Consider the following 12909-nt stretch of genomic DNA (forward strand, 5'->3'; position numbering starts at 1 on the left):
GGGAGAAAACGGTTCTTGTTTGGAAGCTTAACAAGTGGGCGATGGAGGCTGGCATCACTGGCCATTTCAGGGGGAGGCTGACCTTTTTATACTGAATGAAATGATAGGCTGTGAAGGGCCTCGTAGGTGAAACCAAGTAGCTTGTGTTTGGTATGATAGAAAGGGAACCAGCAGAGAGATGCATAGAGAAGGGTGATGTGGTCAAAGTGACAGGGTAGGAAAATGATCTTTGCAGTAGCATTCTGAAAGGATGTGAGTGGGGCAAGACTGCATTTCTCAAAGCCAGAGAAAAGGATGATTCAATAATTGAGACATTGTGCCTTGGAACATACGTCTAGTTAAAAACAGAGCTCCAGTGATCATCCAGCAATAGACTTGGTCTGTCCTGCTCTTCAGGAAGGCCTTTATGTAAAGCTTCATTGTATACATGCACGCGCTCTCTCTCACTGCTTCAGGTGGATAACAAAGGTCGGAACTTCCTCCATGTAGCTGTTCAGAATTCTGATATTGAGAGTGTGCTCTTCCTGATCAGTGTCCAAGCAAATGTGAATTCTAGAGTCCAGGATGCTTCTAAGCTAACACCTTTACATCTAGCTGTACAAGCGGGCTCAGAAATCATTGTGCGCAATCTGGTATGTACTCAAGAGGATTCGAATGATAGAAGCTTAATGTACTTGACTTTCTTCAAGTGTCTCAATGCAGATTATAAACCTTCCTAAAATAGCTCAGGAGTCACCTAGAGTCTACAGCGGAGGTGGGCAAACTACAGCCCGCGGCCCACATCTGGCCCGTGGGACCATTCTGCCCGCCCCTGAGCTCCTGGCCAGGGAGGCTAGCCCCCGGCCCCTCCCCTGCTGTTCCCCCTCCCCCACAGCCTCAGCTCACTGCACCACCGGCATAATTCTCTGGGCATCAGGGCTGTGAGCTCCTGGGGTGGGGCAGTGCAGAGGCCTGACCCAGTCGTCTGTGCGGCGCGGCTGCCTGTCAGGGGGCAGGGAGGGTTGGATAGAGAGAAGGGGAGTTTGTGGGGTGGTCAGAGGGCGGGGAACAGGGGGGGCGAATGGGGGGGGTCAGGAAGGAGGGGGGGTGGGATGGGTTGGCGGGGGGGGCAGTCAGGCAGGGGTTCTGGGGGCAGTCAGGGGACAGAGCCAGGGGCGGGGGGCATGGATAGGGCAGGGGTCCTGGGGGGAGAGAAGCAGCGGGGGTTGGATAAGGGATGGGGGCTGGGCCACACCTGGCTGTTTGGGGAGGCACAGCCTCCTCTAACTGGCCCCCCTATACAATTTTGGAAAGCCAATGCGGCCGTTAGGCCAAAAAGTTTACCCGCCCCAGTCTACAACATTAAACTGTGAGTTGAGATCCATGTGTCATAGTACCAAGTCTTGGTCAAACTTCATATGACCACTTAATCTCTGCCTCAGTTCATCTCTGTATAATATTTGCCTCACACCTAGAGGTGGTGTAAGAACTAATTGGAAAGCATTTATGTAATACATTGAAGTGGAAATTATCTAGTGTACTGGCTGCTAATGTTCTCAAAGGAGACATTTTAGGGATCTCTTCATTCTCATGTTTTCTAACAGCTTCTTGCAGGTGCAAAGGTGAATGAGCTGACTAAGCACCGCCAGACTGCTCTCCACCTAGCTGCTCAGCAGGACCTGCCCACAATTTGCTCCGTCCTTCTAGAGAATGGAGTGGACTTTGCAGCTGTGGATGAAAATGGAAATAATGGTAAATGTATCTACTTCTAAACTTTTGCAAATCTTTGCAGTTTAGCAATCCAGCTCTTGGTATCCTCTGGTTTGGGAGCTGGCTGCTGAGTGGATTCCAATTTTTTCAAGAGTATGAAAGGGACAGGCTAAGTCATAGAAATCAAACTTAAAAAATGTGGGTATGTGACTTTGCCAGGCTTCCTAACTATTCTGGGATGTCAGGAATGCCACTTGAACCTTGGATTTGTCTTTCCCCCTCCCCAGCTCTTCATCTGGCCGTGATGCATGGTCGTCTAAACAATATCCGTATCCTCCTGACGGAATGTAATGTGGATGCCGAAGCCTTTAATCTTCGGTAAATACTGCTGTTGCGTACTACTCTGCATGAACAGACTTTTAAAAAGTTGCTTATGATCTAATAATTGTGTATATATAAATATGACTGCATCAAAACTTTTAATTCTGTAGATCTAGCTTAGAAGTTGACAATTGATGCACTTTGAAAGTGCACAAAGCAAATGTTCAAAATTCACTTTATTCAAACACCTCTTAACAATTCTTTCACTATCTTTTCTCAGCATGAATTAACCACTTAAATCACATGCATTGAACTCTAAATCACTGATTCAAGAAAACAATGTAAACTTTATTTACCCATGATGTGCTTTAAAACTGGCTCCCACACTGCTTTATGGACAAGTCAGTCTGAAGCTGACTGAAGTAAATATAGTATAAACACACCTTGGTCTGCATTACATGCAGATCTGTTCCAATATCTGAGTGTCTTTTGTGTTGTCAGAGGTCAGTCACCAATGCACATTCTGGGACATTATGGGAAAGATAATGCAGCAGCCATCTGTGAGCTCTTCTTAGAGTGTATGCCAGAATATCCCCTAGACAAACCTGATGCTGAAGGAAACACAGGTAACCAGAATATAGTATGTCTAGAATCTGAATGTTGCTGTTTTTTAAATACTATACGATGGATGTGAACTGAGAAAAGCAAGACTAGTTAGCATTACACTTGTAAAACTGAGATGCACATATTCAGTTAATAAATTTTAAATCTACTACTACTTTGCAAGACCAAACTAAAAGTTGTCACAGTTTCAAGGTAACTGTACCTGTGATCGCTTTATGGGCTCTTAGAGGGTGCCTCCCTTACACTTCAGACCTTTAGCTATCAGGACCACCTCTCTCCAGAGTTTTAGGCTGCAAACTCCTGCATTTCATTGATTATATCAGCAGGTATGACTTCAGTTCTGCACCAGTACTCCTGGGCTTTCAAGGATAATGACAGGGTTAACCAGTGACCATCCCGGTTTCATAAAGTGAAATACTATTTGTAAAGATGCATCTTCTCTGTAAATACTTTTCTCTGAATAAACAGCAGGCCTAGCTTATCAGCCAGTTACCTGTCTTCTTCCTAGGGATTCTGGTAGGATTAAAGTAGTGCAAGGTTTGTCTCTCTTGGTCATAGTTCCATGTCAGTTCTTGGATGCAGTGTATGTGACCTCTCTATGTCATACATTTGTTCTTTGCTTGCCGGGCCTCTTGAACCAAATAAAACTAGTCTCTCCAATTTTCCCCCAAGGACTGAGACTTTTTTCTCCAGAGTTACCTGTCTAGGGATTTGCACTAATTTATTCCCTAGTAACTTCAGTTCCTGCAGGAAACCGTGTATCTCCCCCATTGAGTTAAGAATACAATCACTAGCCCATATAACACTTAAGTTGACGCAGTAGTCCTTGAATATTGCGTGTGTCCATACTGTCTGTTACACAAGTGTCTCCACATGTTGCATCTGTAAGTGTGGGAAAATGTCTGCCTCTGCTTTTCAGTGCTTCTGTTGGCCTATATGAAGGGAAATGCTAACTTGTGCCGTGCTATTGTGAGAGCTGGGGCTCGTCTTGGGGTTAACAATAACCAAGGAGTCAATATCTTCAACTACCAAGTTGCTACAAAACAGCTTCTCTTTAGACTCTTGGGTAAGTACATTTGGCACTCAAGGCTTAACAAAAGCCTAGGCCTTTTTTATCAGTGAGACCTGCTTAAAGTTGGGACCCTAAATTAGTGGTCTGACTTTGAGGGGACCTGGGCTCATACAGATTTCACTGAGAGTTGCAAGTGCTCATACCTTTGCTCAACCTCTTCAGTGGATCTGTGCTTCGCTTCAGGCACTTGGGCTTTAACTCTGGCCATAACCCTTTACCTTACCCTTTCTTAAAAGGGGGATATTTTATCTACTTACATCACATTGGTTTTCAAAATGGAACATTTGTTAAATATACCCCTTGACCACTTGCAGTATGCTCTTTGCACGTGTCTTGGACAATGAGAACAACTGTCTTTCTGGTTCTCATTTAATGTTGCACTCTAGTTGCAAACATTTGCAGCAGGGTCCAGCTTCCATTTACTTCAGAAAATTCTACTAAACATTCTGAACTTTGGCACCAAATATGCTAAATACAGTTTCATTAAGGTTGGTGGGCAATTGTTCAGCTGTTTGAGTCTGTGATGGCAGTGATCTAAGCTCTGAAAGCAGGGGCAAGGTGACCATTCTAAATATAGTCATAAAAATGTTTGAGCTATGAAGGGGGAGAGACTTGTTTCAAGGGACGTACAGGTACTTTAAGGATTTATCTTGCCTTCCTTACAGATATGCTGTCAAAAGAACCTCCCTGGTGTGATGGCTCCAACTGCTATGAATGCACTGCCAAGTTTGGAGTCACAACAAGGAAGCATCATTGGTAACTAAATGTATTAAACATATTACTACAGAAGTAGTGCCCCCCCCCCCCCAAAAAAAAAAAAAAAAAAAAAAAAAAGAAACCCACAAAAAACAAAAAACCAACTAATTTTCAGAATATAACTGGCTTGGTTTAAGCAATCTTGGAAGAAGCATAATCTTCTGGAGTGCTATAAAATACATGTGGATAAATGAGTACTTGATCCCTCTGAATTAAAGCCCTCTTCCATCTCCTACTTCAATTGCTAGGTAGAAGAGGGCTTTTTCAGAGCCCCATGGCCTGGCTGAAACAGCTCTCAGGTGCAGGTTACCATCTGAATGACTAGCTGCTGGGCAGTCAGCTGCCTGGAGTTGCATGTAAGGAAGGAGGTTGCCTGTCAAGGGAACTCCTTTTTCATTGGGGCGAGAAGCCACTTGCTGTGTTTGTTGGAGAGGGAAACCTGCTGTAAGATGTGTAGTTGTAGCCATGGTGGTCCCAGGATATGAGACCAGGTGGGTGAGGAATATCTTTTACTGGAACAACTGATTGTCCCTCACCAACAGAGGTTGGGACAATAAAAGATATTACCTCACCCACACTGCCTTGGGAACCTGCTGTCAGTTACAGCAGGGCTCACAAGCTGTAGCAAAGAAGGAAAACCATAGGGACTCTGAAAGCAGTCTGACAGTTTATTGGATTGTGGTCCTGTACGCATTTTTGTAGAACCTCGGTTACGAACTTACCGATCAACCACACACCGCATTTGGAACCAGATGTATACAATCAGGCAGCAGCAGAGATGAGTGGGGAGGGGGGAAAGCAAATACAGTACAGTACTGTGTTCAATGTAAACTCTAAAGAACAAAGGGAAAGCAGCATTTTTCTTGTAAACGGTGAACAAAACGTTTATGGTTCTTTCAAGAGCTACAAACGTTTCAGTTACAACCTCCTTTCTCAAGGTGTTCGTAACTGAGGTTCGACTGTGTGAAAAGTGCTTTAAATGCAGGTGTTTCTAGCAGGAGTCCACCACAGTTTCTTTGACCTATGTGGCCATAGATGCTTTTTCTGAACTAATCTGCAAAGCTGATATAGGCTGCTCTTGGCTAATATTTTTCATTGGGTTCAAAGTGAGGGCTTCTATGTCCACGCTCATCAGGGAAGCTGTAGTAGAAACCCAATCGTAATTCAGGCTTGCATAGGTTGGCTGCTATTAGGCCTTTTCAGTAGGGACTGATCAGTCCTACAGCCAAGATGCATGTGAGGGACAAACATCACCTAGATGGGGAGATGAAAAGTTGGTGTTAACTACTGTAGCTCCCTCGGCGGGACTAGCAGAACGGTTTCCAGTGTTGAAGGATCAGTATCCGTGATCTCAGGAATTAGGAACAGACTCCAAAAACGGGAGGCTTCCTCACTCACTTAGTATTAACTCTCCTCTGATTAGGCTGGAATGTTTCTCTAAGATAGAACTGATTCTAGTTCGTGTTTCATACAGAAAATGCAATTGGATTCTAGAACAGTATTGGTATGGGAAGAGCTGGAGCTATTAACTCTGCTCATGTAATAAGTGTTTTTAGCAGGAGGATGGCTCCACAATCCACCCGTGGTTGGTAAATAACTATAGTGGAAGCAGTTTTCTGCCACCAGACACTGGGGTCGCTTTTTTTAATAAAAGAACTGCCACTTACTATGAAGGATGACTCTTCTTTTTGTAACCTCTCAAACACTAAAACATTGACTCTTCACTCTCACCAGGGTGTCTGAGCATACAACATGGTCTTCATTGTTTGATGTTGAGATTATAAACAACTAACTCTCTCATGCTTTTCTCCCTCCCCCCGCAGCCGGCACTGTGGACGTCTGCTCTGCCATAGATGCTCAACAAAGGAGATTCCCATCATAAAATTTGACTTAAACAAGCCTGTTCGAGTTTGCAACATCTGCTTTGATGTCTTGACTCTGGGAGGAGTCTCCTAGTATGTTGTGGGATTAGGGGGATTCTCGGTCAGTGCTCTTCAGACAGCAGCTCTGCTAGCAAGCCCTGTACACAGGAAAGGGGAGGCCTATACATGCCTTCCTTTGGCAATAGACTGAACTAATTAAGGACCATGTTATGATATATTCCAGTATAAATGATTTTGTATGACTATAAATGTGTTGGGCTGTGATAGACTTCACTGGTAAATGAATTGGAGCGGATCATCTAAAATTGTGATAAACCTGAATTGAGTTAGACCCTCCTAGTTGCCACAGGCATGGACATTAAAATTGCATCAGCCTGCTGTCCAGTGCTGATCAAAATAACACAGGTCTGTGCTTGCCCTGATGTATTGCATTGAGTGACTCTAAAGTCTTGCCATTTTGGGCTATTAAGAGATGGCACTAAGCTTCAGGGGTAAATAGTAACTTTTTGCATTGTCTTCAAAGATAGGTGTTCCCTTTCTCCATAGAAGGCTCTTTTTATAAAACTGGACTGTGCTGTGACAGCCGTGACCCATTTTGAGTTAAATCTTTAAACAGGGTTTAAAGGGGCATAGCTGAAGAATCGTGGCCTTACAAGAGAGAGCTTTACAATATCTCTGATTATAAAGGACTCAGAATTGCAGTTCCGCATATTGATACCTCCTTAGTAAATGTCTCATTAGCGCCAGCATGTTCAAGAGGAAATGCAGGATCCTTTTAATTGGCAGACCTTCTTCATGGCTGCTAGAACTGATTAAGTCCACTTTTTTTTGTTGTACTATTTGCATCAGTGGTCTTTCTGGCTTCAAAACAATTCTTGTGTAATTTAAGTGCTCCAAGAACAGATCTAAGCTTACACTAATTGAAGACACACTAAAGGAGAACAGATTGGGTCGCTGTACTTGTTGCAGAGGAATAGTGCTGGGGCTGCGTTGTGAATCCTACAAGAGACGCTGGTTACTAGTAGTATTTTTCTTGGCTCTAAAGACTATGGTTAATCAGGGCACGAGGGAACAGCCACTCCACTGATACAAAGCATGGTGCTTCTGCACTTCTAGACTGTCAGAACAGGTCTCCAAATCCAGCAAAATGGCCAGTTACTGGCAGTATTTGGAGGTTCACTATCAAATGGTAGGCGGTTGGGTTGCAGGGAGTTCTGACTGCACTGTGAAACAGCCTGATGTCAAACCTTGGCACACTATAACTGCAATGGGTTTTTTCTGGCCTGGCTGTGGTCCCCTCTTAAATAGGCTGAACCTATGAAACAATGACACAGGTCCCCCCCATCCTCCTCTGCCCCCAAAGTAGCCCATAAATCACTTAGCTGCTAGTAAGCACTTACTCTGGTGAACTGACTGTTGTGTGATAGGCAAAGATGTCAGTCAGTTTAATTTGTACTTAATTAAAATGTCTTGCCTTGTTAGTTTTTTTTAAGCCCTGGGAGATAAATGTAGATCAGACTAAATGCAGCATTCCCATCTCTGCTCCACAAACAAATCAGTTGTGTATATATTTTTTTTTAGTGTTCATTAACCACTACTTTTACGTGATACAGTGCGTGCAATAGGGGTGCAGATATTCATAACTTCAGTTTCCCTGTCTTCTGGACTAGTGACATGTCCAGTACCTTTTGCCTATATATGTAAAAAGAGCTGACAAACCAGAGTGCTACTTTTTTATATTTGTTATTTATAGGATATTTGCTTTGCTAGGCAAAATTTGGGCTTGTGCATTAAAACAAAGACCTGACACCCATCTAGTACATATTAGATGGAATCTTAATTCACTGATCGGTCTTCCAACATATGGGGCAAAAACTGGAACCCTGAACTTAGTAACACTAGAGTGAAATAATGGACCAACTTAATTTTCATTCTCTATCAGTGCAAATCATGTTGGTTGTAATGTCAATAGCCCTGTTCTTTCAAGAAATGACAAGTACTAGCACTTTCTTAAAAGGTGGTGTTCTTCTCTAATGTAAAGAGCGTGTACCTTCAGCATAACGAACTTTTTGAATATCAACTTGCAGCAGACTTGTTCTGAGACACTTGAGAAGGATGGCATGAATGAGTCTCCAAAAGCACTTAATTACAAAACATGATAGTTTAAACTATCAAAAGAAATCCTGGACAATTTAAGAATAATCATGTATCACTTCTGATCATGTTTTAAAATGTCAGTCACTCCATCATGGGTCTGCATAAGTTAAATTCCCATTTACTGTGGTAAAATTGCAAATGGATAAAATAAATGATTGTCTTGTCAGTTTAACTGGTTGACTGACCACATCCAGTGATGAAGTGTAACTTTTCACGTTTGCTTGCTGTCTTTCCCACTTAAAACCTGTCCAGAGGAGGAAAGATGCAGCACTAGAGGATAGGAGTGGTTATTGCAGAGTCATTTGCATAGTGATTCATAAATGGACTTTGTTAGAAAGTTGACAAGACTTGATCTGTCTAGTGCTTTACAGCAATTAGTCTCAAAAGGATTAGAATATTTGACTTGTAGAATTGAGTTTTGGCCCCGTACCATTATCAATAGGCTTTTTTTTTAATCCACTAAGGCAGATTTGACTTCCAGTTTTACTTCACTTTGGGAAGGCCTCTGAGAAGTGCTTGGCAGTCTTTAGAGTAGATCCAGAGCAGGTTCAGTTTCTTATACTAGCCTATGCTACTGTGTTGCAAACTCACTTTCAAGGGGTGGTGTAGAAATTAATGGTGGCTTTAAAAATGCAACAATCCTAAATTCTCTGGTAAATCCTACCTAGCACTTTTAAATTACACCAGCATTCGTTCTGAAACTGTCCTCTATTCCTCATTGGAATTTAAAGGTAGGTATGAGTATTAATAGCCCTTCCATGTACAACCTGAAATATGCATCTGAGAGCAAATTCAAAGGAACTACATTCTCAATGGGAATTTGACAAATTTAAAGTGCCTTTGCTGTGAGTTTTCTTGGCAACTAGCTTAGAAATTATTAAACAAATTTATAAACATTGTTCTCTGCCAGATTAACGCCCCCCAAAAACAGTTTGAGCAAAAGCCAGCCCAAACTACCTAGTATCCCCCCATCTTTTACCTCATAAGTAAAACCCTGTTTACAATCTTTTTTTTTTTTTAAGGGGGTGTTTACCACACCTCAGCTTCAATTCCTGTGAACACGATCTACCTGGTGTGCATTTTTTTTCTCACAGCTCTTTGTGTTAGGGTTGGTAGTCATACTCTGAAAGGGCACAAATCAAGTTAAAGCTCTTGAAGATCTCTGGTGGTGGTCAGTACATTTCTAACTTGGCAAACAAATAATGCACTTCTTCCTTTATGTGGTATATTTATGACTGTGACCAAAAAAACCCTTCCACCCCTGCTGTTTTTGGATACTCACAACTTAGAAAATGTTAAACAGTCTGTTTGCAGATGTCAAGGGTTTGATGAGCATGAGAATGAACTCCCTTCTTGGCCCTACATGCAGTTTTTTGTTAGGTTAGGGTTTCAGGCACTTATGGCTGAATGGGGAAAATTTGTGGTGCTTGTTCTGTAGTGAAGAGGAATTCAGTCTCCAGCATAGTCAATCCAGCCCCTCATCCAAGCACAAAACTCATTCTAATTTAAAATTAGCAATTGAAGTAAAAGTCTGGGGAGGGGGGGGAATAACCTGTTTCACTCTAGTAAATGAGAATGTGTTTTGAAATTACTGGTGTTAAAGGTACTAACAAAGCATTACTAATTAACTTGCTACAAGTTTACAGATGCCTTAAAGACTTCCTGTATGGAGACCAGTGGCTTCTACAACTTCCTTGTCACGTAGCATATATAAGATCCGCTGTATAACAAATGAACATAGGGAGTTTTTTGTAGACCAAGTGTAGTTTATATTTTGATGAATTTCCCCTCTTAACAGCAATTTGCTGCAGACCTGGATATTGCAACAAATTTACTGTTGCGTGTTTTACTGAGGTGTAAAAGTAAAATCATTCGAAGCTTACTGGTCGTCAAACTATAATGTGAAACTTTTTGCTGTTTCTGAAATAAAGTCTTAGAACAATGGCATTTTCTGTTCAGTCCATTCTAAAAATGTATCTTTGCAATATTCCTACTCTGTAATGAATCCTTATAGTAAACTGAGGATAACTAGATAAAATACATCATGGGCTATAAACCTGGATACAAAAATACATCCTCTATTGCATCAGTAATGACAAAGTGTAGCAAGAGAAGTCTTATACCCTAAGTCAGTTTCCAAGCAAGAAGGAAAATGTTTATTACCAGTAAACATTACTTACCTGGGAGTAAGATTTAATTCTGTTTCCACTTACCTTGTTTTGTAAATGATTATCTTAACCAAATAGTGATTATTCCAGACATCATGTATTGTAAAATTCTTGTATAATTGCTTAACTAGCATTATTTTGGCAGACTGACTCTGCTGTACTCCGAACTGATATCAAATTATGCACTCAAACCCCTTTCAATAGGCTTGGCTGCAGTCATTCCTGTGTAGTTCTGATTTCCTGTACTGCCCAGGTCTGGACCTTCAGTCAGTGTTTTTCCCAAACCAATTTTTAACTGCAGATGCATTAAATGTAGTAGAGTTGGAAGTTAATTGAAAGGAAATAAGCAAAACCATGAGTGCAAAGTCCTGTTACCCTTGGCAGATGCCACTTTTAAGTGTTGTCTAATCTGTGCAGCTTTACTTCAAAAAGGGAAGCTCCGGAGTACCTGTAAAACCAGCCAAAAGCATTTTGCTAGGATTATTTGTGATGCATATGTTTTAACAATAAATATTTGCTAAAAATCACTAATTGAGATGTTATGAACTTCATTGAAGAACTATACCTTGTTACCATTGATCCATCTGATTATGGAAGTAATTCCCTGAACTATATGCTACCCTGCAGAATAATATAATATAGAGGTGTATCTAAGGTCTCCTTGCTTTATCATCCTGATGAATTCCCATTATCCTTCCTGGAATGTTAACCAAGCCCTCAGCTGTAGAATGCTACAGCCTCCATGGGAGTAACCTGTTAAGCTAACTTTGTTTGCTGTAGTCCAAGCATCAGGCTAGATAATTCAGGTGGGTAGAACACTGCAAATACTAAACCATCCTTGTTGTAAATAGTATGTGCATAACTGAAGTGAAAGTGCTATTCTTAATACCTCCCTCTTCCCCTCCCCACCCCTGAGAGTGGAGGATATTCAATGACTTCTAACCACCTCCATCTAGTGAATTCTTGCTCACTGTTGGTGTTCTGCCAATTTACAGCAGCTGAGCATCGGTTCCCAAGAGTATAGTGTCACTCCTTTCACCTCAATATGAACACTCTCTCTTGAATGGATATCTGATTTTTGGTATGTATCATTAGGGTTGCCAACTTTCTAACTGACACCTTTGCCCTGCCCCTTCTCTGAGGCCCTGCCCCACTCACTTCATCCCCTCCCTCTGTTGCTCACTTTCACCAGGCTGGGGGAGGGTCCCTTTTAGACCAAGTTGTCTGGTTGAAAACCAGATGTCTGATTCATGATGCAATTTCTAAGCTAGCTATTATGGATTTCATAGTGCACACAGCAGCCTCCAACCTACACTCAGATGAAATGTCTGTCACTAGTTAAAATCTGTGGGTTTTTTGTTTTTAATTGATCAACTCAGCCTTAGGCCACAGTTTTCCCCTGCAGAACTATTGCACAAGTACTTGAAAGGATCTTACTGCTTCCTTTCTTTATACAATTCCTGTTCTTTTGTGGCACTTAATTAACTGGTTATTAATCTCACTCCTGTCCTCAGTTGTCACTAGGATATAATACTAAGGCTCTTAAGGAATCTGATTATTTCTCCTCTCTAAAAGCAGGAAGGGCTGTACAGCTGACTCCTCCTACAGTAATGTGTATGTTACAAGGTTTAGTCAGGTGTTCAGCATTAGTGATTTACTGTCTGCCTTGTTCATTTGGTTGAACAGATCTGTCCTCTAGTTGTACCTTTTTGGAAGCCTGCTTCCAAACTCTCTCCAGCCCTGTTTCTTGTTAGTTGCCCCTGGGGGTTGGGCAAAGATTAACACAGTTCTACTCACCTGTAAAAAGTGGCTTTCTGCTGCAAACCAACCTCCTCCCCCCCCCCCCTTTTTTTTTTTTTGGCAATGATATAATGAAATGCCATAGGCTTCCTAGCATGCAATTATACTGCACTGGGTTAATAGCAGCAGGTCCCAATGGGGACTAGGTTATCAGTTAACCCAGGGAGAGACTTGCAGGTTTATTTCACCCCATCAGCTTGAGCTGCTTATCTTCTGCAAAACATTTCCTTGAGACTGAAATGAAAATCTCAGTACAACAGTCTGCCATTAGACACCTCACTACAGCCACCATGAAAAAGGCAAGCAATGTAAGTAACTCACTGTTACGGTATGTAATGTTTTGGACAGCCTGTCTCTATTTCAGTTGTCCGTTATATCAAGTTCACATTCTGTGGGTCATGGGAGAAAATGAATTACCCTTATCTGGACGTTACAATCT

The 12909-nt window shown here is 41.9% G+C and overlaps 1 protein-coding gene across 4 annotated transcripts in view; it reads left to right on the forward strand.

Annotated features, from left to right (window-relative positions):
• The window catches only part of ANKFY1 (ankyrin repeat and FYVE domain containing 1), a 53315-nt gene extending 44367 nt beyond the window's left edge, over positions 1–8948 (forward strand). For 3 of the 4 annotated variants that reach the window (XM_037880231.2, XM_043531365.1, XM_037880232.2), the window contains exons 19-25: positions 456–632; positions 1584–1731; positions 1977–2067; positions 2512–2636; positions 3554–3700; positions 4372–4462; positions 6286–8948. In XM_037880231.2, coding sequence (XP_037736159.1) covers positions 456–632; positions 1584–1731; positions 1977–2067; positions 2512–2636; positions 3554–3700; positions 4372–4462; positions 6286–6418 — 912 coding nt within the window. In that variant the 3' untranslated portion in view covers positions 6419–8948. Of the gene's footprint in view, positions 1–455; positions 633–1583; positions 1732–1976; positions 2068–2511; positions 2637–3553; positions 3701–4371; positions 4463–6285 lie in introns of those variants that run through there. The other variant, XM_037880233.2, reaches the window with a different exon arrangement.
• The last annotated feature ends 3961 nt before the right edge of the window (positions 8949–12909 follow it).

The sequence above is a fragment of the Chelonia mydas genome, chromosome 17, assembly GCF_015237465.2.
Source record: "Chelonia mydas isolate rCheMyd1 chromosome 17, rCheMyd1.pri.v2, whole genome shotgun sequence".
Classification (NCBI taxonomy): Eukaryota; Metazoa; Chordata; order Testudines; family Cheloniidae; genus Chelonia; species Chelonia mydas.